The sequence below is a fragment of the Propithecus coquereli genome, unplaced genomic scaffold (assembly GCF_000956105.1).
Source record: "Propithecus coquereli isolate 6110/MARCELLA unplaced genomic scaffold, Pcoq_1.0 Scaffold146, whole genome shotgun sequence".
NCBI classification, from domain to species: domain Eukaryota; kingdom Metazoa; phylum Chordata; class Mammalia; order Primates; family Indriidae; genus Propithecus; species Propithecus coquereli.
In genome coordinates this window covers 4,626,256-4,653,308 of record NW_012138969.1, presented here as the reverse complement: position 1 = coordinate 4,653,308, position 27,053 = coordinate 4,626,256, and the positions used below count along the sequence as shown (strand labels likewise).

Below are 27,053 nucleotides of genomic sequence, written 5' to 3'. Positions count from 1 at the left end.
TATTCCCCCAGCATGTACTGAGACCCTCACCTCCCTCATGGGGCATCTTCATGTCTTCCCCTGCCTCCTCTTGCATCTCAGGGGGAGGAAGTCCTTGTTTCCGGGAACTGAGCAGCTACAAGGCATGGAGAGGGCAGGGGCCAGGGAGCCATCCTTCTTCCAGCCTCCCTCACGGGCTGCTAAGAGCAGTGGATCTATTTGAACTTATTTATGTGCCTGGAGTTGAGAACCCGTGTTTTGCTTATTCAACCAGCTTCCCACGCTGCCAGGAAGGTGCTAAGCAGTAGAAATTCACATTCGCCCTCTCCCCTGTCTCTCTCTCTCACTCTCTTTGGTATTCTTTGACTCCAACAGGAGCTAATATTTACCTGCAGCGTTAGCTGCGGGCCGTGGGATGTGGCAGCTGGAGGTGGAGAAGACATTTTTCTGCCTTCCTCCTCCACCTGTCTTTCCCTAGAGGTTTAAAAAGGGAAAAATTGTAATTGTAATCTTCAAGACTGCTTGGATGAGATTTCAGAGGTTACTGGGAAGAGTCAAGGGGTCTGGTGGTAGCTTCTCTACTAACAGACAAGCATCTTAGTTGGCTAGGATGCTTTTAATATAAGATACCATAAAATGTGTGGTTTATAAACCACAGAGATCTATTTTTTGCAGTTCTGGAGGCTGGAAAGTCCAAGATCAAGGCACCAGCAGTCTTGATGTCTGGTGAGGACCCTCTTCCTCATGGATAACTTGCTTTTCACTGTAACCTCACGTAGCGGAAGGGGCAAGGGATCTCTCTGGTGCCTCTTTTAGAAGCACACTGATGCCATCTGCCCTCAGGACCTGATCACCTCCCAAAGGCCCCACCTTCTGTAGGATACCATCATCTTGGGGGTTAGGATTTCAACATAGGAATTTTGGGGAGGACATAAATATTTAGTCCTTTGCAACAGGGAAGGAAGATGAGATTGGTGGGTGTTTAGGAGATGCTGCAGAGATAGGGCCAGCCCTGGGAAGTCTGGGAAGGGGAGAAGCTATCAGCCAAGGCATACTGTTCCTCACAAGTGGAGTGACTCCAGTGTGGGGGACCAGGGGCCATGGATGACAGAGTCTGAGGCATTGCTACAACTGGTCTCACTTGGTGCTGGCCAGCTCTAGTGACTTATTCAGGGGAAGCCTAGCAGATTGCATGTTGCTAGGTGCAACAGGCAGGGCTGGGGCCATGCCACTCCCCACCTGTGTGTAGGGAGAATGTGTGTAAAGGGCAAGTTCCCTCAAAGCCCACTGCCTGCTGCTGACTCATCCTGAGTGCCCACCTGCTCACCTACCAGGAGATGGACAGACATCTGAAGTTGAGCAAACATCTGAGGCCAGGGATAGGAGAAATGTCTCAGCTCAACATGGTTTGTGAATGACAAGAAAAGGAGTAACTGGTAATGTTCTAAGACCTTCATCCATTCCCACCATGGGACAGGATCATCCCTCCCCAGCATGCTGGGGGAAGGGACATGCAGAAGACATGGGGTAGGGATGCCAAGAACCTCAAGGCTGGGAGTGGGTGGGGTTGGCAGCTTGTGGATTCCAGACGGGGTGTGGGTCCATCCGCATCTGTGAGCTGACTTCCACCATGGGCCAGAGACTCCTCTGCTCACTCGTTTACTGTCTTTTCCCACCTTTTCAGCAGCTTTCCGGAAAGACTCTTCCTATTCTTCAAATTGCTCTTTTCAGCTGTGTGTCATGATTTTCTCTGGTTCCTTTTTGCCCTCTTGTTGCCATGGTAGCTGGCTAGGGGATGTCCTGCTGACAGGCCATGGAGGCAACAGAACACACAGGTGACCTCAGGCTGGTGCCTGTGGGATTCCTGGTGCTACAGGCCTCATCTTTGTCCCCTCATCCCAACCCCTCTGTGGTTCCCACAACCTCGTGTGCCCACCAAAAGGCAAATGCAGAGGAGGAAACAAGAGTAGCATTTTCCTTCGTTCTGGCAATTTCAGAGACTGTTGGCAAGGCACAGACTGCCTTCTTTCAGCACTGAGCTATGAAAGAGCTGAGATGGGACCCCTGTTTGGGGGAAGAACCCCAAGGGAATATGATGGGCTGACTTGTCCATCCACAACTAGGAAGAAGAAAGAAGGCAGAAGTGAGGGAGCCAGGATTTAGCTGTGAAAAGCCACTGCCAAGGAACACAAAGAATCTGATATACCATAGGCCCTTGACATCTGTGACCTAAGCAGCCCCTCGCTGGGACTCTCCAAGCCCGTGAATACAGAAATTTTTATATGGGCTCTTGACTTCACTTTTGAGGGTCCTGTGTTTTTGGTGCATTGCATTGTCATTGTCATTTTCATCTTTCACTTTGGCTTCCATTGCACTTCACGGCTGTTTTTCACAAGATCAATTTTAAGTCATTTACTTATTTATCCATCCATCCAACAAATAATCAAGAAGTAATTATCCATTACCTACTATACATCGTGTACTGTTCCAACTGTGAGGTTACGGCAGTGAACAATATTGACAAAGTCTCTGCTCTCAAGGAGCTTACTACATCAGAGATAGAGCGACAACAAATAAACAAGAACATACAAGATAGTAAAAAGTGGAAGATGAACGCAGGGTGATGTCATGGAGTGTGACTGGGTGAGTGGTCCAGGAAGGCTTTGTGAAGGTAGCACGTGAGCCGAGATCTGAGTGCCAGGAAGCGGCCACTATGGGAGGATGGAGGCAGAGCATTCCCAGCACGGGGAACAGCTAGCCTGAGTGCCCTGGGGCAGAAGCAAGCTTGGCACGTTTGAGACATATCATGGAGACCAGTGTGAGTGGAGTGAGGGCGAGGGAGGCAGGAGATACAGTCAGAGGGTTAGTGTGCTGGACACTTTACCTGTACCACGTCGCAGCCTCTTGGCCTCGCCTGTCTCTGGGGCCTTCAATTGCTTGTTCCAGCCTGCAGTGGCTGACCAAATCAAAGCTTGTAAAACCCGGAAGCACCTCAGCTCATGCTGTGCACTCCCACCTCCTACCCTGGAGCTTCCTGTTGACACTGACCCATGAGCTATGCGGGCCTCTCCTGGGCAACCGGAAGTTGGAGAGGAGATTAACTCCCCGAGTGATGAACTTCTGATCAGTGGGAGATTCAGCAGATTAATTCTTCTCTGTCCTCTGACAGACTGTCCTGAGATGCAGTTATCTTTTGGCAGTGGCCAGCTTGGTGTGCACCCTTGTGTTTGCTCTCCCTCGTTTCCTGCCTTACTTCCCTTTCCCTCGCGCCTGCTTCCTTGCCATTGCATTCCTTAATAAAGGCACCTAACCCTTGCCTCAGGCTCTGCTTCTGGGGAAGCCAGGCTATGTATGACAGAGAGGCAGGCACCAGCTGATGCAGGGCCTTGTGGGATGTGGTAAGGAGTTTACATTTCATTCTGAGAATAAGGGGGAGATCATTAAAGAGTGTCGAACCAGGGAATGACATGATCTGATGTACTTTATACAAAGATGACTCTGGTTGCAGTTGGGAGAATAGGTTGAAGGGAGGCAGGGAGAGCAGAGGGCAGACTATTCCCACAGTTCAGGCGGGAGATGGATGGTAGCCGGAGCAAGAACGGGAGCCGTGGAGGTCATGAGCATGTGTGTCCGTGCAGGGCAGTTGACAAGGCTGCCCTGAGATGAGTACCCGGGGGTAGGCCAGGTTGCTGTCGGTAAAGGACTTGCTTCTCTTTGCCCAGCAACCATTATGCTTGGAATTCAAATATATGGTTCAACAAGATGACAAATTATAAACTGCCGAAGACCTTCATCAGCTGTCGAACATAGAGAGGCTTCAGTTTGGGGAACACTGCTGGGGAGAACTGGAGACCTTTCACATGCCCCCAGCTCAGTGTTACTCACACTGCTGCATGGAATCCCCTCAGGGGGAAGGAGCCGGGGTTCCCTGCTCTTAGCTGAATCAGAGAAACCCTCCCTCTGCCTTCATCTGCTTAATTTGCTTAAACGTAGAGTAGCATTTCTTTTGCAGAAAGGGATCCGTGGCTAAAAATGTAAGGTCATTCTGCTTTCATTAATGCAAATTAATTTAGTTTAATAAGATGGGACTGGAGATTGGATTCTGCTAGCCCTGAGTTTGAATTCCAACTTGACCACTTCCTAGGTATGTGGCCTTGGTCTTGGTTTCTCATCTGTGGTATGGCGATTAGTGACACCAGCTGCCTGGAGTAGTTGTGAGAGTGTGTAAAGTGTGTATAAAGAGCCTGATCCATGCTCTTTCTGAAATCCCCTTCCTGTACCTTTAATAAAGAAATTAAGGTGGGTTCAGCCTTTGCCCTCACCTGGCAGAATTCCTTCTAGGGTTCAGCCTGGAGATTCTGGAGTTTGTGTCATTTAGGGAGGTAATAGATCATCACAAAACATTCCTCTGGAGTTGCTCAGGAGGCTGGACCTCGCCTTTTCTTTTGAGAGGGTCAAAGCAGCATCCACCTCTGAGTTACCCAGATGGTGCCCCCGTAAGAGAGTTTGAGACAAGTGTCGTTCAATCCATTTTATAGATGAAAGATTCTAATGCTTCAGGCAGTTGTGCCTCCCCCCTCTGCAGTCCAACTCTAGAGCGTTTGCCCCTCGATCCTTCTTCTTCACTTGCTCAACTAAAAATGATACCAGCTCTTGCAGAACAAATCGTCCGTCTCTGAGGGTGGCTGATGTGACCAACTCATGAATCTCAGAACCCGTCTTAGATTGAATAATTTTTTTTTAAATTACAAAAGTATTTTACGTTTGTTGTAAAATATGTGGAAAATCACACAGGAGAAAATTAACATTCTCTATAATCCCGTCATGTCCAACTCATTATTAACATGGGGCAAAAATTCTTCTAGGCTTTTCCCCCATGGGCACACACATGTACACTCATTACATACACCCACATACAGTTTATTTTACTAAATGGGGATTATGCTGTGCATATGTTGCTTTACTAATTAATAATATATCATGAGAAGTGTCCTGTCATTAGATATTATTTTACCATGTGAATTTTAATAATTGCAAAAATCCTATTTTATGAGTATATTATATTAACCAGTTCCTGATTGTTTTTCACTTAGTACAACAACACAGATTATAGTTTTTAATATTCAAATTAACAATCCAATGGCCAATTTTATAAATGCATCTTGTGTGCAAATCTGATGATCTCATAAGAAGAAATTCCTAGAATTGGAATTATTGGGACATAAGCTATGCATGCATTTATGACTCTTCAGAAGTATTGCCCAATCTCCCCCAGGAAAGTTGTACTAATGATACCGGTAGTGGGTGAGATTGCACAGATCTTTGCCAGCTTTGGGTATTTTAATTAGTAAGAATATCTCCTGGTCTTCTCCTAAATACTTGTTTTAATTGTGATATATTTTAAACATTTAGTATAGAAAACAATTAAGAGACGCATACCTACTACTAAGATTAAATAGATGATATTTGCCATATTTGTTTCATCTCTCTCCCATTTTTAAAGAAATAAAATGTTACAGATGCATTTGGCACCCTTGTTCCTTAACCCTTGCTCCAGAAGTCACCATTCCTCTGACATTGATGTTTCATTACCATGTGCCTTTGAAAATTTTACTACGTATGTATGTATTAATAAAGTATGTATATGAATTTTTTGAGAGTTTTAAAGTTTTATATAAATGGTATATAGCATATGTCCTTTTGCAGCAAAATGACCATTTGTTTTTGAGATTTACCAGTATTAGTAGATGCACACAGAGGTCATTATTTCTCTTTCTGCATACAACTCCATTGTGTGAATAAACCACAGGTTCTTAATTCACTCCCCTTCTGAGGGAAGGCTAGTTTGCTCCAATTTTTTTGCTATTACAAGTAGTGTTAAAATGATCATACTGGTCCATGTTTCCTTGGGCACATGTGTGAGATTTGCTACAGGATACATACTTGAGTATGGAATTTATGAGTTTTGGAATGCACATTTCCAACTTTATCAGGCACAGTGGTCCTCCTGTATCTGAGGGGAGCACATTCCAAGACCGCCAGTGGATGCCTGAAACTGGGGATAGTACCAAACCCCATGTATATTTTTTCCTATATGTATGTACTTATGATAAAGTTCAGTTTGTAGATTAGGAACAATAAGAGATTAAAACAATAATAATAAAATAGAACAATTGTAACAATATTCTGTAATCAAAGTTACGTGAATGCGGCTCTCGCTTTCTCTCTCTCTCTCTCTTTCTCCAAATATCTTAATATTTTTGGACTGTGGTTGACTAAGGGTAACTGAAAGTGCAGAAAGCGACACGCAGGTGAGGGGGATGACTGTGTCAACACGATGCTTTCCGCAGTGATGGTGGCAGCTACACTCCACCACATGGAGAGTTCCCATTTCTGTGTATCTTCGACATCGCTTGAGATGTTCAGAATTGTTAAAGTTTGCCTGAATCTGATGAGTGGAAAATGGAATCCAATTATTGCGTTAATTGTATTTTCCCTGATTACTAATCAGGGAAAGTTGAGTATTTAACACTTGTTTTTTGGCCACTCAGAGTTCTTTCCCCTTACGTCAGTTGTAGGTTCATATCCTTTGCCCATATTTCTGTCGGGTGGTATGTGTTTTTATTATGATTTATGAGAATCCCCCAGCTCCCTTTTTTCTTCTTTTCTTAGAGACAAGGTCTTGTTCTGTTGCCCAGGCTAGAGTGTAGTGGCTCAATCATAGTTTACTGCAGCCTCGTACTCCTGGGCTCAAGCCGTCTTCCAGCCTCAGCCTTCCCAGTAGAAGGGACTACAGACACATGACACCATGTCTAACTAATCTGTTTTTCTTTATTTTTTATAGAGATGAGGTCTCGCTGTGTTGCCCAGGCTGGTCTTGAACTCCTGGCTTCAAGCAATTTTTCCACCTCAGTCTCCCAAAGTGTTGGGATTATAGGTGTGAGCCACCATGGCCAGTCTCTGAGAGTCTTTATATATATTCTAGATACGATGTGTGGGTTGCAAATATTTTCTCTCCCACGTAGCTTGTCTTTTTCACTTTGTTTAATGTGCTTTTTGTCATATACAGGTATCAGTTTGGGTGCAGTAAAATTTATTTTTTCTTTATGATTTTCTTTCATCTTGTCTCATTTAAAAATTCCTTCCACATACTGAGATTAAAATGAAGTCATTTATATTGTTTACCAAAAATTTTTTTGCAGTTTTGCTTATCACATTTGGCTCTTTTAATCTACCTGCAATTAATTTTTGTTTATAGTGTGAGGTAGGCTCTAATTTTATCTTTTTTCCCTGCTCTATGATTAATTCTTTGACCCAACATCAGTTAGTGAGTAAACAATCCTTTTCCACTGTTTTCGTCCACCTTATTTTATTCCACTGGTCTATTTGTATATCCTCTTCATCTAATAATGATGAATTTAGTTTTTATAACTTTGTAGTTTTGTTATATTAAGGTAAATTTTCCCTGTACTTCTGTCAAATCGTCTTGGCTATTGGATCTTTATTCATCATATATTATATGACTTTTAGGATCAGCTTGTCACATTTCATTAAAAAATGAGATTTTGATTGGAATCGAATAAATTTAAAGATTAATTTGGGGTAGGATTGTCATCTTTAAGCTAGTTTGTTTTTCAATCCCTGAGCATGACGTATTTCTTCTTATGCTTAGATTTTCCTTAAAGTCCCCCAGAGAGTTAAAAAATTTTCTTCATATCTTTTATTGTACATTTTTTAATGTGATTTGTTTTTAGGTGCCTAATAGTTTTGTTACTATTATGTGGTATCTTTTTATCATTGTATTTTCTGATTCTTTGTTGTAGGTACATCAGACTTTGCATTTTTTATATTGATTTCATTTCCAGCATTCTTATAAAACTCTCTCATTACTGTGAATGGATTTTTTTGGTAGGCTGTCATATATGTAGGCAGCATCCATTGTGAATAATGACAGCTTTGGTTTTTCCTTCATAATCCAATGGCTTTTCTTTCTTTTTCTTTACTTATTACATTGACTAGTACTTCAATAGGGAATACAAATAGTTTTAGTGTGTGCCTTAGTCTGATACCTCACTTCAAAGATATGTCTTGATGTAAGTCTGTATTACTTCTGAACTATACCTTACCTCTGACCACCCTGCGTACCTTATGTGGTATTGGTATCTAGTAATTTAGTTCCATCCTGTGTGTGTGTATATTCATAAATTAAACATTATACATATATAATTGTCCTCGTTTTCACCAATATCTTTTGCTCATCTTGCCATTTTCTTGTATGCCATTCTTTTCTTCTATTTAATTTTCTTTCTTTCTAGGCACAATGGCTCATGCCTATAATCCCAGCTACTTAGGGGGCTGAGGTGGGAAGATCACTTGAGGCCAGGAGTTAAAGACCAGCCTGAATAATACAGTGAGATCTTATCTCAAAAGCAAAATAAAATAAGATAAAAATAAATAAAAACAAACAAATAAATATCCTTCTTGAGAAATATCTTATAATACTTATTTTACCTGAACTTGAGTGGTAAACTCTTTTTTATTTTCCTGGAAAAGTCTTTATTTCAATTTTGAGCAATAATTTAGCTGAGTATTTTCAACACTTGAAGATATTGTTCTGTTATTTTCTGGCCTCTGTTATTAGAATTGATAATCTAATTGCTGTGTCAGGATGCTTTGAAGATTTTCTCTTCATGCTTTTGGATCCTTGGTTATTTCACTAGAATGTGTATAGGTTGGAGTTATTTTTATTTATCCTGCTTAGAACTCATTGAAATTCTTTTTTGTTTTTCTTCTTTGTAATATCAGTCTTCTGGGAAGAACTCATTGAAATTCTTGACTCTGAGGATTTAAAGCTTTCATAAATACTGGAAAATTTATGCTGTAGCTCTTCAAATACTGTCTCTCTGCATTCTCTCCATTATGTCTTTATGGAACTCCCATTAGATATATTTTGGATCTTTTCACTCTGTCTTCCATGTCTGTTAACTTCAGTCATACTTTTCATCTTTTTATCTCTCTGTGCTATATACTGGGGGGTTTCTTCATATGAGTTTTCCTGTTTGCTCTCTATAGTTGTATTTAATATAATAGTTAATGTATCTGTTGCCTTTAATTTCAATGGTTATGTATCTCTTCAAATCTATCGTTTTTTTCATTTCATTGTATTCCATTATTTTCTTTCTTTATATACTTTTTCTATTATTTAAAGTTCTTGGGCTCTAATCCTCTTGTTGATTGCATCAGCTAACTTTTCCTTCTGCTGTATTACTGTCTTGTGTGATTTTTAAAGTTTTGACTGCAAGCTCATGTCTAGTGGTGCTTGTTTTTCCTATGGAAATGCAGTATACTCTGGGTTGTGAGAAAGCCTCATAGAGTGGTTTTGTTTGGTTCTCTTACTTGAGCCAGGAGTGCTATTTTTTTGGCCTAAGGGTTCCTGAACCCTATTGAACATGGGGTGTAAATTTAGCCCATAAGTCCATGTAACATGTAGTCTTGGGTTTCGATTTCTCAGGATCTTGCTTTTCTCACTCACAGGATCTTGCTTTTCTCGCTCACTCACAAACAGAAGCTCCCTCGTTATCTCCTTTTGCTGTACAGTTGATTTTTATGCAGTTTATTACGTAACTGAGGGTACAGTTCTTCAAGTGTCCTACAGCTTAGTGCAAAGTCTTAGCTCCAACTTCTGTTCACACGCGCTCTTATGACCTTATCGCTTGCTCTCAAGTGGGCATTAAAACCCACCCATTGAATCTTCTTTGTTACCAGGACTAACCACTGCCCATGGGACAGCTGCCGTTTTGATTCACGCTTACTCCTCGTTTTTCATTTCCTCCTAGGGATTTCCTTTTACATCTCGCAAGTTCTGCAATATATCTTTTCAAATATATTTGAGAATATATTTCTGTACTTTATCTAGTTTTTTTAGAAATTTGTAGCAAGAGGTTTTTCTTATTCTGTCATCTTTCTAGTGCTGGCTCCTTGAATGACTGTTACAAAGAAAATACCTTAAAATAGGAAAGGATAAAATATTCCCTGGGGAGACACACAGTCCTCTTACACTTGTAACTGTGATCTTCCTAATGGAGAAGTTAGTAAGAGTGCCGGACGGAGCGTAGGGGAAGATTGGAGGAAGGAAGTGGGGGAGAAACAGCAGTGCATTAATGGGCAGTTACTTTCTGCCCCCTCAGATGGTACATGAGTGCTTAGCTAATGGCAGTTCAGGTAGAAAAGTGATCATTGGTTAAGTCCTTACCAGCAGCTCCCAAAAATATCTTGCCTGAAGTGACGGAGTGTTTTTAGAAAACAAAAGGTCAGAATCAGGAAGTGGGGAGCTGGTTGTCAAGTTCTAGTGAAGACCAATTTTAGAAGCAAAGTGGAAACCACAAAGGGTGTTAGTGACCCGAGGCGTTGAAGGACTCAAGCTTTCTTCTAGCTTTAAAAATAGGAAGGGAAAGCAAACGGAAGGAAAATCAGGGGGTGAAGATACACAGAGTTGAGAGGAAGAAAATGAGTGTGGGGGTTTTTACTGCAGACAAAACTGATTTGAGGAGGAAACGTACTCTTCTTGGGGCCTTGTGACCGCATTTCTTAGTATTTGAAGTGTCAGGAGAAATCTTATTTGTCTGAGATGCAGTTGATAAGCCTCAAGCTGATGATGTTGGATCATGGTCACTTTTTTCTTTTTAGCTCAGGCTGTCCCTTCAGTCTCTGCTGAGAATATGTCTCTTTTATCTTGAGGTCTGGGACCCTGTGCAGGGCGATGAGGCCACCAGAAAACCAGAGCGCAACTCTGAGTTCACTCCGGCTCTCAGAGGCTGTGGCTTCCTGGCTATGAGGGAGAAGATGAAAGGTGTGTGTGGTGTGGTGAGTGCATTCCACGGGGGGTTACTGTGTCCTGGTTCTGGTGCTGATGAGTCTGGGGATTCTGAGCAATTTGTTGAATTACTCTACATCAGTGATCTCTCAGCCAGGGGGATTTTGGATTTTGCCCCCCAAGAATGTTTGGAAACATTCTTGATTGTCACAACTGAGTGAGCAGGAGTGTATCCGGCATCTGGTGGGTAGAGGCCAGGGATGAATGGTGTCAAACATCCTACAGCGCAAGGACAGCCCCCAAGACACAGAATTATCTGACTCTGAAATGTCAATAGTGCTGAGGTTGAGAAACCCTTCTCTACACATCTCATCTAAAAAATGGAGGGGTCAGAAGAGGAGGTTGATGCGTGTGGCTGGATTAGCTAAGTTGTGTATTCCAATTACCCATCTATCTAACACTGACCACTTCAACCCATATCACATCTATAGACACATGAATGAAACGAAATGAGTTGAAAACATTCCCCTCTTTTCTACTAAAGAAAAAAATACTGTACTCAAGATGCATGAGCTTTGCAGGTTCACTGTGACCACTGTGTCTTCCTCCACACACTGGGCCATTCATCTTGTCATGCTGTGCTTGTAAGTTGCACTGGTGCCTGTGGGGAGGGTTAGGATGATCTTCCTGGAGCTGAACGGTTTGTCTCCAGAACAGATTTGTCACTTTCGGCTTCTCCCACAGCACTTTCCCAACATGGCACAGATCCCAAGGAGTCCATGTCCTGTTTGTATCCACTTGGCTTTGTTTATAGTTACCATTCATTTATTCATGCATTTAATAAACATGTATTCAGAACCCACAAGGTATGAGGCAGTGCATTAGCTACTATGGATGATGCGAGCTTGAATAAGCCAAGCCCCTTGCAGTGTAGTGGGGGAGAAGAGATGCGTGCCCTCCAGGATCTGAAGCAGGGTGACATAAAGTGCCAGAGGTACTCAGAGCAGAGGGAGATCACTTTTGTCGTATGATCACAAAATGCTTCTTAGAGGAGGCGTCATATGAACTGGGCTTTTAAGTCTAAATAGTTTTTTGACAGGTGGCTATGGAAGAAGGGGGAAGGAAAGGAGAAGGAAAAGGAGAAATTATATGCAGGAAGAAAATTTCAAGGTATTTTTGGAGAATGATGAACAGTCCTGCTTCATTGGAGCAGTAGTAGGCAATATTGCTGGGAGCATAATGGGGTGGTAATGAGGACTTGGATTGGATGACATTTAAGTTTGCTTTCAACGCTAAGAGCTCATGATTCCATAGTTACATTTGATAGGCACTAGAAAACTCATTCATTCATTCAATAAAGAATAAATGTGTTTAATGATTTTTTTATCAGATACTGTTCTAGGCACTGGGGATACAACATTGAACAAGCTCTTGAGTTTTACTGCACTGAAAGCTGGGGATAGGGTGAGAGTTGAACTGTGTGATGAATTGTAGTAGAAACTGGGAGAGGAAGGAGGGTTAGGAGGCTCTTCCCATCTCCTGAGCAGAAGGTATAAATTTCTGACTTGAGGGGTGGTGGTGCACCTGGAAAACACAGGAAGACCGCGAAAGTGGCATAGAGAGAAAAAAATGATGGGGCCTGGGGAACGGTTGATGTGGGAGTTGGAGTCAAAGATACATCCCAAGCTTTGTGCCTGAGTTGGGGGGAGGCTGTGATGCTGCAAACAGAATTAGAGACCTGGGAAGGAGCTGGTCTGGAGGGAAAGATGGCTAGTTTGTTTATAAACCAGATGATTGGTGGTGCTGTAAGGCCATCCAGGTGGAGGAGCCCATTTGAGCCATTGTGAATATGGTATCAGACTTAAAAAGAACAGAGCTAAAGATAAAGATCTGGGAGCCTTCCTGATATTAGCTTTATTCGAAGCCATCAGATGGATGAGATAACCGAGAGAGTGTGTACGTAATGAAGAAAGTAGGAAACATTTGATCTGAGGAGTGTCCACATTTAGGAGGTGGGAGGAGAAAAGGTGAGGAAGACGAAGGGTCAGTTAGGGAGGTGGGAGGAGAAGAATAGTTTGGAAATGCTCTGGAGGGAAGCAGAGAGGGAAGCCGGTTCATGCTGCGTCTGGGATACATGAGAATGTGTGCACGCCCCAAGAGCCTTGAGGGAAACAGATTCTGGTGTAAAACATCCCCTGGAATGTATTAGGCTGTAAAAGCGCTGAGCCACCTGATCATTTTATCACTTCTCAGTGCTTCAGCCAGAGGGCGAGGAGGGAGAGGGAGAGGGAGAGGAAGAGGGAGAGGAGGAGGCTCTCCAGTGAGTCATCCCTCCTGCGTGTTAGGAGTTTTGGTTAAAAGGTTGAGAGAGAGAGAGAGAGAAAGAGATGCTTGATTTATTTTATTATAGGTTCCTGGAGCACTATGGCAACAATAGGAGTATAGAAGCTATAGCCTTTGCCCCTGAGAGGTATACCACTAAAGGGAAGACATTTGGGGACTTCCTGTGATTGACTTTGTCTGTGCCGTCCTATTCCCAGCAGCCTGGAGGGTTGAGTGGCTCTGTGGAGGTTTGTAGCTCATGCAAAGCCTATGGTTTCCAGATAAAGGGATGTTTCATCCTTCATGTTGGCCATGGCTTGGAGGAGGCTCTGTGCCCCCTGCTTGGCTCTTGTTGACTCCTGAGTGACCTTAAGTCCTTCCACCCTGGGCTCTTGAAACTATTCTCACCCAGCATTAAGGTTCAGGCCACTCCTACTTCTTCTGGCTTTTCTCTTGCAGTAAGGTTGTCTTAGTTCATTCCTGCTGCTATAACAAAACACCTTAGACTGGGTAATTCATAAAACAGCATAAATTTATTTCCAATTTAGTTCTGAGGGCTGGGAAGTGCAAGATCAAAGTGCCAGAAGGTTTGGTGTCTTTTGAGGACATGGTCTCTGCTTCCAATATGGCACCATGAATGCTCCTTCCCCCAGAGGGACGAAGGCTGTATCCTCACATGGCATAAGGCTAAAGGGCAAAAGGGGCCTAGCTACCTCCCTCCAGTCCTTCTGTAAGACACCAGTTCCATTCATGAGATTAGCCCTGATGGCCTAATCACAGCCTAGAGATCCCACCTGTTAATACCATTGCATTGGGGATTATGCTTTAACATGAATTTGGTGGTGGTGGGGGGGGCGGCGACAAACATTCAAACCATAGCAAAGATGTGGGCTCTGGCATTAGGCAGGTCCAGGCTCCAAATATAGCTTTATGTGATCTCAGCTGCCTCATCTGAGAAATGGTTGAAACTAACCATACCTACCTCATAAGATTCTTGTGCAGATCAAATGAGGTAACACATACACAGTGCTTCAACCTTCCATAGATGTTGGTTATTGTGCTGCTTTGAAGATTTTTTGATTCGATTTTTTTATTTGATTGTCCTACTTAACTCTCTTTTTGTTGAGTTGTTTTTAGAATTTCTTTCCCCCTTTTCCCCAATGTTTTTCACTTAAGGAAACAAGGTAATTAATTTGAAGAAAATTATAACTTGAAACTTCTTAGCCAGCTCCTATCTGGTTCCCTGGGCAAATGAAGGGCCTCGATTGCTTTGATTAGGGTGGTGCAATTCCATTTTGGAAACAAAGAGTAGTCTTTTGACATCATCTGTGAGCCTTGGTGTCTGTCCCTGCAAAGGTAACAATAATATCACCCACCACCATATGTGTTGGCACTCTGAGTTTACAAAGCATTTTCCTACACACCCTCTCAGCAAGCTCAGCATCATTCTGTGAGCTGGGCCTCTCACCCTCAGTGAAAGTAATCCCTTTTCTGTGCATCTGTCCAAAGGAGATGAAATCACCATCTTGTAAAGATATCCGCACTCCCGTGTTCAATGTGGCATTATTCACAATAGTCAATATACGGAAACAACCTAAATATCTGTCAGTGGACAAATCGATAAAGAAAATGTGGTGTGTATATATTATACAGTAGAATATTATTTAGCCCTTAAAAAGAAGGAGATCCTGCCATTTGCCACAACATGGAGGGACCTGGAGGATATTGTGCTCAGTGAAATAAGCCACACACAGGAAGACAGATATTGCATGATCTCACTTATGTGTAGAATATAGGAAAAAAAGGAGCTTAAATACAGAGATTGAGAATGAAATGGGTTCAGCTGAGGGGGAAGGAAATGGGGAGATGTAGATCAACAGATACAAGGTAGCAGATATGTTAGCAGTTTAGAGATCCAATGTACAACACAAGGACTACAGTTAATAAAATTGTATTGTTTATTGGGATTTTTGTTAAATAAATAGATAATCAGCTGCGCTTGTCACAAAAAAGTAACTACGTGAGATGATAGATGTTAATCTGCTTCGCTATAGTAAACATTTTATTATCTATATGTATCCTATAACATCGTGTTGTAAACGTAAGATATACACAATAAAATTTATTTAAAAAAAGGAGTTTTTTGATATCATCTATAATGCTGTCTGTCCCTGTGAGTGTATCAGTAACAATAATACCAGCCACAGTGGTGTGGCACTCTGAGTTTACAAAGCATTTCATCTACATCGGGTCTACAATCTGAGCATCATTCTGTGAGCTGGGTCTCTCACTCCCAGTAAGCTAGTGACTGTCTTTAGTTTTTAGGGGTGTGTGTGTGTGTGTGTGTGTGTGTGTGTGTGTGTATGCACTTTTCTTTTAACACAGGAAGCTAAAGTTGCAAAGCAGGTGGGGTGTGGGTTAAACACCGTTCTAAATGGCAGGCCTGCTGTTCGTGGGGAGGGAGAGTGGCCTGAAAGTTTAAAAATAACCCGAACATTATAGACTCCTGTGAATTCTACAGCCCGGAGCACCGTGAGTCTGTGGGTGTTTTACCTGCTGGAGTGCAGGCAGGAAAACAACAAGTTGAGAGGCAGGAGGATTTAAATTTGCTGAGTCCTTTAGCGGCACGTGTTGGCAGCAGAAATATTCATGAAAAAACAAAACTAAAGCTGTACCTGATGATCAGGATTGATGTTCTTGAATGATAGGAACAGTGCTCGCTACTCGTGGATTTGCAGAACACAGAGCACAGAGTATTTGGGTCTACAATGCAGCAGACCCTTATTTTGTGCTACCGAACACCTATCTTTTCTCCCTTCCTCCCTGCCCTCCCCGTGGACCCCTCCAGAGTCTGGCTGATAGCTTTTGCAGACAGCTACCCCAGGCTGACCAACCAGGGAGCTCAGGGGTTGGGGGCATTTTGGATAGATTTGGCCATTCGTTGAAAAACAAGTAAATGGTGTGTAAAACCATGCTCATCATGAGTACATTGTGGGCCATAGCACATCCTCTGGATTTTGAGACGTTTTGGAGAATGCACACGGTTTCTGAAGTAGGACTCAGTTCTCCCGGGCATGACTCATGTTGCTGTGGAATGTTGCAATGCAGAACTGCAGCAGCCGCTGCAGCAGCAGGCCAGGTTAAGAACCCATTCTCAAATTTGGTTTATCAGTGACCCCCTGAGGTTGAGAGGGCAGGTATTCCTGTTGCCATTTTTTGCACATGGGGTTATAAACCCAACCACGTCTCCTGGTGTTGTCCACACCCTGATGACTCGTTTATTCAGAGGCCCTTCAGCACCGTCTGTAGAGTCTGGACATATTCTTGCCTCTTGGAATTGTAGAATCATCATGAAATAAAGCGACTAGCTTAAATCTCTATTAATGGTATCAGTGAGAGGCCTTACAGGGGCTAAAATAATGGGTTTTGGAGTCAGGTAGACCTAGGGTTGGCTTTCTGCTATGCCACCTACCACCTACCTGAAATTCAGGGGAATGATTTAGTTTCTTTCAGTCTTTCTTCTGTTATCTGTAAAATGGGGATTATAGTATTAATAGTACTTACCACATAGGTTTATTCAGAGAAATAAGGAAAGTAAAACACTTAGCACAGTGCCTTGCACATAAGTATCTAATACGTATTACAAATAATACTATAAATGCCATCACCTCTACTTTTCTTAGTAATTATTCTTGTTTGATGCATGTCCATTTTTCTCCATTTTTTACAGAGCCCTAGAATTTGCAATATGAAGTTATGACATATTGGGGAGATTATTTAAACAAAAGGAATATAGCTTAATAGGAAGCTTTGAAGTATTATGTTAATACTTGACTACATCTGGCAGAATTATTTTGCAGAATGTGACTTGAGTGATGGGTGGTTGTGTGAAAAAAAATCTTTAAGGGAAAGAGCTGTAGTGTGAGAATGTTTATGTGTGTCCAAGGGGTTGGCTTGTTAAGGGTCTTAGGAATGTTTCAGAAGTTCTCTCTTGATTGAGAACTACATTTCTACCTTTCCCATTTTTAAGTGGCACATTGAGAATATTTAGAGATCTTCAAAATAGTTTGTAATTTTTCACGTTCGAATGTACTGTATTAAGACTGTATGAAAGCTCCTGGTAGCATAGGAAGATCACTCATATGTGTGTGCACACGTGGCTGGCAGAACTTGAGATCACATCAGAATCTAGTATGTGTCTTTGCATGTAGGCAAGTGTGTGTGTGTGTGTCTTTTGCACTTGTAATTCTTCATAGGAGAAAGAGGCATGATGACATTTGCCTTTTTTGGTAGAGAAGAGATAAAATCAATTAAGACTGCAATTGTAGTTTTTTTTTTTGAAGCAGAACTTTTTTCTTCCATAGTTCATCTTTTCCTGTGCAAAGGGACCTGAAAATATTCTTTATGTGGGGATCTAAGAAAGGGGATCTAAATGTTTCCTTTTAATTACTGATTCCGCAGATCTTATTTCGACCCTGTTTTTAAAAGCAGGAGGTGCTCCTGATAAGAGAATGAACCCTATAAATTAATGATTGATAAGATGAGGCTGAGGCATTATTGTGCTGGGGAAGTTCCCCCTGAGTTAGCCGCCTGATCTCTCCTGCGAGGGAGGTCAGCATCCCTTCTTGATATAAAGAGGAGATGACTGCTCAACCCAGAGACTCAGAGTCAGAGCGAGAGTGTGTTAAGGGAAGGGCAGCCTGTCAGACAGGGGCCAGATACCTGATTGGTGCCCAAACTCTTTTGCATCCATAAGAGTTATAGGAGATTCATTCATTCGTTGACTGTTTATTATTATTATTATTTTATTATAATAAGGGCATGGTCGGTAATCAAATGAAGGGGCACTATGTCCTCTACTCTTGAGAAGGAGCTTGCACCATAGCTGAGCAGAGAAGGCATACACAATTGAAAAATTAAACAGGAATATAATGGTGAAGTTATATTCATGACAGCGGTAACAGTGAGTAAACAAGGTACTATGTGAATGCCACAGAAGTTCTGCGAGTTCAAAGGAGGTAGAGGTCACAGAGTTGGAGAGATTATGGAAGGCTTCATGGCGGGGGCAGAACTGAACTGAACCACACCGTGAAGGATGCCTGGGAGTGGGAGAAGCAGGGAGGAGGGAGGATGTTCTCGGGGCGGTCTGCAGCAGGTGCTGTGCGCAGGGCTTGGAGGTGGGCGTGGGCATGGCATGTTTGTTCTGACTGTGTTAATACGGTGATCTGTGGGAGATGGTCTTGGAAAGATAGCTTGAATTCAGACTGCTTTGAGTTGTCAGGCTGAGGAGTTTGGCCATTTTATAGGCAGTGGGGAGGCACTGAAGTAGAGTGGTTAGTGACGGGAGAACAATGTCACATGGATGGAAATTGGAACTTTAGGAGGGGGAGCTCGCTTCGAAGGATTACAGTGACTTCACTGTTAGACACGTTGCATTGGCGGTGATGAGGGGCGATCCGTGTGCAGATGCCCGTTATACTTTACTGGACATTTGGATCTGGGGCCGAGGCGAAAGGGGCTAGATGTGGGAGTCGGGGATAGTGGAAACTGTGGGTGAGGATTTGGCCTCAAAGAGAGAAGAGAGAGGAGACAAAGCATTGAGGACAGACCCATGGGGCACCCCCACGATCAAGTGAGAGCAATGAGAAGAGGAAGAGGAGGGAACAGGGAGAAACTGAGATGTGACGATTGGGATGCCAAGAGCGGGGATCTCTGAGCAGGAGGGGAGATCAGTGGTGCCGCGTGCTGCAGAGTGGCCAGGGAAACAGAGGGTAAAACAAGGACCCTTAGGAGGTCAGTGGGTGTCTTAGTGCAATTTCTGGGGAGTGGAAGGGACAGAGCCAGCAAGTGGCCTGCCCAGGTGTATGTTTCGAAACTGGCCTTGAGTCCGTATCATGTGGGAATGCCTTATTCACTCTGGTTATTTTATACCAGGTGGGTGTCACCAGCTGCTCGGCGTAGGAGCGAGTGGGAGAGAGAGGGTGTGGTGATGGACAGGCGACAGCTTACTCTGCTTACAAGTCCAGCCCAGAGGGCCCAGGGAGAGGCAAGACTGGTGGGTGCAGTGAGTCTCGTTCTTTTCCCTGAGCCTTCAGGGTCCCTCTAGGCTTTTTCAACTGCGAACTCCCCTTTCTGCTACTGCAGCGTTACCTTCCAGTGTGAAATGTGGGGAGTGGCTCAAGGCAAGATGAGACTCTAACCTGGGCACCTTCTCCTAGGCACTGCTTCCTTCGGTCTAGCCCCTGGCATGCTGCCTGACACGTGGAAGGAGCTTATTGCATGTTTGCTGAATGAATGAATCAGCCTGAGCCCACCCAGGCTGAGTGAGCTTTGCAGAGTGTGGGCTGTATTGTGTTTTCTGAGTCAAGAGGCCATGGGGGCGGATGGATGGGCGTGTGCCTGTCAGTTGCTCTCACGCTCTGCTCACCCCCACCAGTGGGAGCTGGAGCTCTGCCCAGCGAGTCCTCTTGCTGCACTTGGCTGTCCGCTGGGCAGCGTGGGTGGGCCCTGAGGGTGGGAGGGGAGGTGGACAGTGGTGGGAGAGGGGTCCTTTGCTGTCTGGGGCTAAACTCTGAACCTCCAAAGCAACTTTCCCAACAAGGATTCATATCTATTAGGTGAAACATATTTGGCTTTTCTCCAGGGCTAAAAAGTGACCTCAACTTAAGGAAAAGAAAAGATGGAGGTGGTAAAGCTACGATCTTTGTGATCCTAGATACGTGGACAGAAAACAAAAATGCTGATGGACCAGTCAGTCCCGTGGATCTTGCATGCCCTCCACATCCCACTCACGCTCCAGGCTGTCGCTCTACGCCTCCGATGCCAGCTTTCAAAGAGATCTCTCGGATCCCTGCCTTTCTGGGGTTGCCTGCGGTGAGAAGGATGGCTCCCTGCTCTGTTCTTTCCGAATGTTCTCCTACGGGGCGCTCCACGTCCTGCCTCATGTAAAGCCTTTCGTGGGATGTTTTTCCCTTCTCCTCTTTTAAACTGTAAGCTCTTAGAGGCTGTGACTGTGTCTAATTTATCTTGGAGCCTCAGAATCCCTGAGAACAATGCCTGGCACATCAAAAGGGATTAATGAGTATTTGTTAAATGGGTTTGTGAATTCATGAATAAGTAAACAAATACACAGCTCTCTCAGGTACCGGGGCATTTGGGCTCCCAGACACTGGTCTCTATATATTCTTCTTTTTTTCTTTTTCTCTTTTCCTCCATGCCTCTCTGACCACATCTCGGGCACTTACATGTCTCTTCTCCGTCCACGCCACACATATGCCAAGTTGTGTGTCCATCCTGGGCTGCACCTCTAACGTCTGCTTTTAGAAACAGAAAATCACCAGATACGCAGCGTTTGCTGTGTGTTACTATGGTCACAGCTGCTATAGCTGAAATGTATGTAACAAGCACTTATATAGCATTTATTGTGTGCCAGGTACTGTTCGAAGAGCTTTATATATATTAACTAATTTAATCTTCATACCAGCCCTCTGGGGCAGGGTGGTATGCAGTCTTAGAAATTTAACCTTCTGGGAGATTCTCTAGCTCATGGTCATGCCCTCCCTCTCCAAGGCCCCAGACCATGCCTATGACCTGACTCTTAAGCAAGGAAAACATTATTTTGACATGCAGTATGTTACTAGTGGCCACATCCTGCAAAGAATCCTGGCCTTACTATTAAGACATCCAGCTCTGCTATTTCCTAGCTCTGTGCACTTGGACAAGTTCCTGAATCTCTGGGCCTCAGATAATAGAACGTGCCTCACAGTCCTGCAGCAAAAATCTGATGAGACAACATTACAGTTGGCACCCAGGAAATGTTGGGTTGTCATAAATGAATGGTCTTCAAAACGTTTTTAAGCAAAATTTGCAGATCTTTGGTCAGCTGACAGCATATTAGAATTGTGGAGCTTCTTGGGCTCAGGTTTGAGAGATGCTAGTTCTAGGGATGGACATTACATAAGGATGGGAAGTTAGTTTTCACCCAAGTAAGGGCTGCGAGGTATTGTGAAAGCCACCAGACTCCCAAGATGTCTGCATTGCCATCATGCTCCTCTGCTTTGCTATGCATTTGCACATGGTCTCCTGCCAACTTTTTTCTTAAGAACCCACTCCCAAATCCTCTCTGCATTATGTTCCTCAGAGCACTGCTTTGCATAAGAGTCTATTTCTTGGAAAAGCTCAACGGGGGAAAAATAGAACAAAAGGGGCTCTGATAGCTTAAGCATAAGCTCTCTGAGTCCTACTGGCAGGGCGGGAGAAGATCAGGGAGCAGGCCTGGTAGAAGGGGCACACGCCTTTTGGATGAGGCCCAGATTTGCAGACTCCTCAGAGATGGGCTAACATCTCACGGGAAGATGGTCTGAGATCCGACAGATCTGGGAAGAGCTTTCTGAATGAGGGGTGTAGGCTGACTGCTTCTCCAACCTTGCCACTCACGTCCATCTGTCTTAGCACAAACTCTTATGGTCTGGAGGCAGCGGGGGCACCTTGTTTTCTTCCTTTTCCAGAGGGGGCTGGAGGGACCACCTGCCATCCCCATCACTCCTCATTGCACCTTGGATGGCACAGTGCCGTAGCACAGCTGCACGGTAAAGGCTTTGAGATTTATTAATAATAGTCTGCATGGGCTTAATAATCTAGGAAAGTTTTGCACTTGCTTCCTCAGCCCCTGTTGAGTTCCTAGTTTGCAGGTTACTGCTTGCAGGAAAACACGTAGAGCATTTGGCTACCCCATCTTAACTTCTGTGTGTGTGTGGTGTTGGCCTTGTGCCCTGGTGTGCAGGGCTGCACTTTCCAGGGCACTGTGAGATAGGGGCTTGCAGTGTGGCAAAATTTATGGCTCTGACTTCGACAGAGTCCCACCGTGGAATAGAGGGCTGGTGAGAAGATGTCACCTGTTTAGGAGTGTCTAAGCTCTGAGCAGTGCTGGGCTGCCAAGCACTTGTGCTCACAGCAGTGTCTCACAAGTGACCAGTAGATGGTGCTCTGACAACAGGAAAATACAGGCTACTGTCCCTCTGGGGCTGGAAAAGGATTTTCAGATGGTCTTCATACTGGTTTCTCATCAGTTGTGACTAGTTGCTGATTTTCCACATTTCCACGTGTGGGTCTTTAAGAAGACAGTGGCACTGGGAGTCGAATGCCCAACGAATTCTCTTACGAAGAGCATTATGGCAACGATCTGATCATGAACTTTTTCTAAGGATCCTCCCGGATCTTGAGGGCAGTCCGTGTGTCCCCTGTTATGCACCTTCCCGGCAAGGTGCCAGAAGCATTTGGCCACTGACCGAATTCAATTTGAGGATGGTGAGCATAGCATTTCCATAGGCTTAGTGTCACTGTGCAGTTTCGTCTCTTGATGACGAACGATTTGGAATGACACTATTGCTGCCCTTCACAGCATGGGTTTTAGAAAGAACAATAAACTGGAAGTCACGTGCGTTAGGAGTCCACACTCTCCCCTTATCAGACGTGGGCATGTGGCTTCACGTTTCTGAAAGTCTGCTGCTTTGTCTGTCAAGTCAGGGTCATGATACACGTGTTGCCAGGCTGATCTCAGAGGTCTGGAGTGAGGATCAGCTGTGGGGCTTATGTAAACTGAAAACTATTAAAACACATATTATTCAACCATTAAAACTGTAGCTGTCTTGGGGGCTCGGGACACTCGAGAGCATGAAACCAATATAGAAATTCATAGATCTCAAAGCTATGACAGCCAGGTGGGGAGTGGAAGATGAAATTGTGTCTTTCTACTAGCATTGCTGCCCTTAGGCCAAGTCTTTCCCCAAAGCCATCTATGCCATTACGTTTGTCCCTACGTTTGTCCCTATCCTTTTGGGCTCTAACCTCCAAGAATCTGTCCCTTTTAACTCCCTGACATAGGTGCCCATACTCCCCAGTATATTCTCCATTATCCCCGACCTATGCATTTGTCATCCCCGTCTCCTCGGAAGGCAAGATGGCAGGTACCAACTCCAGTGGGTCCACATGTTTCCATGTGTAATACCCTGTCTTGAGAGCATTCTAGGTCTCTAAAGAATTATGGCAGCCACAGAGAACACAGGACGTGGCAGAGAGAGGAAAGGGAATTTGTACTGGATTTCTACTGAATGGATGACATCGAAGAGACAAGTCAGGGATCTCTGGTCTTCCAAGAAGCACTTCCAGGAGGTAAACGGCTAGTGAGCCCTGCTTACCCTGGGCACTTACAGGCAGGCATACCACTCCCCACTCTGCTAAGTGCGTGAAGGTGAGGTTTGTGAAGCAGTTTAGTGCGTGAGGTTATCCAATCTAATTTAATCTAAGAAGAGGATACATTATTTATCTCATCATTCATTTTGTTCATTATTATATCCTCCGTGCCTAAAACGATGCCTGGGACGTGGAAGGGACTCAGAAACATCTGTCAAAGGAATGATGTGAATGGATTTTGTGCTGTGGATTATGGCCCTGCCTGAAAGCAGAGGAATGTCCTTGATCATTTCTGAAAGCCCTTTCTAATCCTAGATAGTTCACAGGGTTACTGAGACAGCTGCTTGGGACTGGTTCTAAGTGACTGCCTGGCTGATGGGACTTCGTGGTTCCTGGCACCACCCTCCCTCTCACTTCTGACGAGGTATTCGGACAGAAGAGGACCCTCCAGTTAAGGCAGGAGGAAAGACAGAGGAAGGCAGTAATGTGAAATCGAAAAAACAATGAGAGCTGACTCACCTTGACTAGTAATTCGGCCTGAACTGGGCTCCCCTGGATCAAAAAGTCCAAGGGCGGCAGTACCTGCTGGAGGGGGAGAGTTGAAACCATTGCTTTGCGTTTCCAGTACCCAGAGAATTTTCCTTCACACACACACGTACACTCACATACATTCACACACAACAGACACGTGTCAGTACGCGCGTGGCCGTGCCCACACACAGACACATACACGTAGGAACACATGTGCCGTGCACTCAGATGCCACGTCTCAGCAGTTAATCTCACACACATAGACGCTGCCCTTCACACGCACGAAGCCACACTCACCCATGATCTCCAACTTCTGGGCTTCAGTCAGTCTTTTTGTCTCCTTCCCCAGCCTCTCCTTTTTCCCTTCCTTCCACTGCCCATGTGGGGAGGATCTGGGCAGGACTGTGTTGAGGCTAGGGCAGGGAAAGGCAGAGCAAGATGTGCCCCAGCCAGTGCGGACATGCGAGAGGACAGCTGGCCCTGTCCTCAGTCCAAACCACCAGTCGCCTATGTGGAAAGGCTTGGCTGCTGAACACAGGGGCTCTTTCCGTGGGGCTTGCAGTCCACCTTTCCCACCTCTGCAGCTCAGATACCAATTCTGGTTTTTTCTATTCATGGGATAGGTTTGAGAAAGTCAGTGGAGCTTCTTTGGGAGTAAAAGATGGGGGTCGGAGGACCCTTTTGATTGTCAGGATTTCGAGCAGGGCAGTTTCAGCCCGTAACTCACCATGTAGGGCCCTAGTATCTGGACTCCCTTCCGGGAGAGGAGGCGCACGCAGGGCTCTGCGAGAGCAGAACCCAGGAGGCCGCCCCACGAGGGCAGAAGCTCCCGCTGGAGCTGGCATCAACACTGAGTGTGGAGTCCCCAGAGTTCCTGCCTCCCCCACGGGGCCTCCAGGGTGCTAAGTGGGGAGATGAGGAGAGGGTGCTGCCTTCTTCGTGGAGATCCCAGCCCGTGTTCGTGGAGCCTGGGGGTGCGGAAGAGAGCGGCGATGCGGCTCACAGGGCGCAAAGGCCTGGACTCCTCAGGGCGGCGGTGGGCCGGGCCCTGCGCCAGGCACCGAGAGGGGCACGGCAGTCGGGACCCCTCTCTGCGGGGACCGAAGGCGCGAGTGCGTGCGCGCCCCACGCCAGGTCCCGCTGCCTTGCGGAGACTGCGCCGCGCCGCCAGCTGTGCCTGCCTCTCTCTCCCGGGCATTACTTGGGGGAAAGGCTGTTCTTCCTCGGTCCTTTGCGGAGGTGGCCGCTGCCCTTTGGCCAAAGACATCAATAAGGCAGACCAGCCTCACCTCCCAGGAACCTCCAGCCTTCCGGCTAGAGCCAGAGCCCGCCCCTCCCGCCTCGCCAGCCCCTCCCCCGCTCCTCCGGGCGCTCCCGCGCGCCCCGCTGCACCCCTGCGCTCCGCTCGGCGCCCTCCTCGCCTCCCCTCGCCAGCGCGTGCTCGCCGCGGCCCCGTGCGGCGGGGCTGTCGGGTGGGAGAGGAAGAGCGAGTGGTTAGTGAGGAAGTTCGGTCCCCGGACAAGTCCCGTGCCAGGCCCGCTAGGCTCGGCGGCAACCTGTTCCTCCCTCGCCCCGGCGCCCGCCCGCTCGCGCTCCCGCCCTCTCGCCGGCGCAGCCGCGGATCGCTGTTGCATGCTGATCCGGGGAGGCGGCGGCGGCGGCGGCGGCCAGCGCTCGGGGCGGATGCTGGCACTCGGGCTTCGCTGCTCTCTGGATGCTGCTCAACTTCTATCCCAGGCGCAGGAGCTTTGAAGTCATTTGTCCCCCTCCGGTTGGATCGACTTCTTATTTTGATATTTTGGGCGTTGCGGTTTACGCAGGAACCTTGATACCGCTCTCCCCCCTCCCTCTCTCCCGCTCTCTCCAACGTTTGGATGCGTCTGTGCTGGCGGATCTAAAGACCCAAGTCTTCGCTGTGGAATTTCTCAGATGGACTTGCCGGGGCTGGCGTTACAAAGCATGTCACCGTAATCCCGTCCTCGTCTTTTTTTAAAAAAAGTTCTTTTGTTTTCATCCCCCCTTCCTCCCCACCCCTCCCCCCAGCCAATAAATCACCAAACTGTTACCTAGCTGGCCGGTGCCTGCCTCTCGCCTGAGCGAGGTGGAGCGTCTGCCAGAAGAGGAGCTATGTTCGAAGAGCAGCCTGCTCCACCCCTCTGCTCTCGGGCCCCCGAACACCACACACTGGCATTTTGAAAAAACAATTGCCTCCAGAAACTGAGCACCCCAAGCCCTCCCCCACCCCGTTTTTCTGCTTCTTGAGGAATGGAGCTTCGCAGAGGTTGTATTTAGATTCAACAGTTCCGAGCGGCGCGGCTGCTGCTGCCGCCGCCTCTCCGAAGAGCTCGCGGAGCTCCCCAGAGGCGGTGGTCCCCGCGCCTGCCCGGATGCGGCTCTGAGCCTCCGTGTGTCTTTCTGCTTGTTGCTGTGTGCGGGTGTTCGGCCGCGATCACCTTTGTGTGTCTTCTGTCTGTTTAAACTTCAGGATGGCTCGCTTCGGGGAGGCGGTGGTCGCCAGGCCGGGGTCGGGCGATGGAGACTCGGACCAGAGCAGGAACCGGCAAGGAACCCCAGTGCCGGCCTCGGGGCCGGCGGCCGCCTACAAGCAGTCGAAAGCGCAGAGGGCGCGGACTATGGCTTTGTACAACCCCATTCCCGTCCGGCAGAACTGTTTCACCGTCAACAGATCCCTGTTCATCTTCGGAGAAGATAACATTGTCAGGAAATACGCCAAGAAGCTCATCGATTGGCCATATCCTTTCTTGCCCACCATAACTCCTCTCTTCCCCTTTGCATTTCCTCGGGTGGGGGGGGGCGCGGAGCACGGAGTGTATCCCCCACACCTTTCCTGGTGCCAATTTGCCCCTTTGCTGAAGTGCACTCTTTACTTCGGTGCATCTGAGGGGCAAGCTTGGTGCTGTGGAGACTGGTTTGGGCACTAGTATTTTTCAAGGTAAGACTTTTGGTTTTTTGATTTTTCCTATGTGGAAATCTCTAGTGTCCCTGGGTGCATCCCTTTCTGGGCTGGGCTTTGTCTGATTCCCAGCCCCCTCCCCACCCTTAGACCCTTCACAAGCTGCAACTACATAAATTGGGTTGCCTCTGACCTCAGGGCTTTCTTTAATAATCAGTTCCCCTTTTTTCCTCCCTTTAAGCCGGGTGCCTCTGCCCCCATCCCCACCAGCTGGAGAGACAACTGCACTGTCAAAGGAAGTCG

General features: G+C 45.9%; 1 protein-coding gene across 1 annotated transcript in view; it reads left to right on the top strand.

Moving 5' to 3' along the window:
* CACNA1E (calcium channel, voltage-dependent, R type, alpha 1E subunit) overlaps nucleotides 1-27,053 on the top strand; it is a 421,935-nt gene that overhangs the window by 40,411 nt on the left and 354,471 nt on the right. The window contains exon 2 of the mRNA XM_012639976.1: nucleotides 26,322-26,588. Coding sequence (XP_012495430.1) covers nucleotides 26,322-26,588 — 267 coding nt within the window. The remainder of the gene's footprint in view (nucleotides 1-26,321; nucleotides 26,589-27,053) is intronic.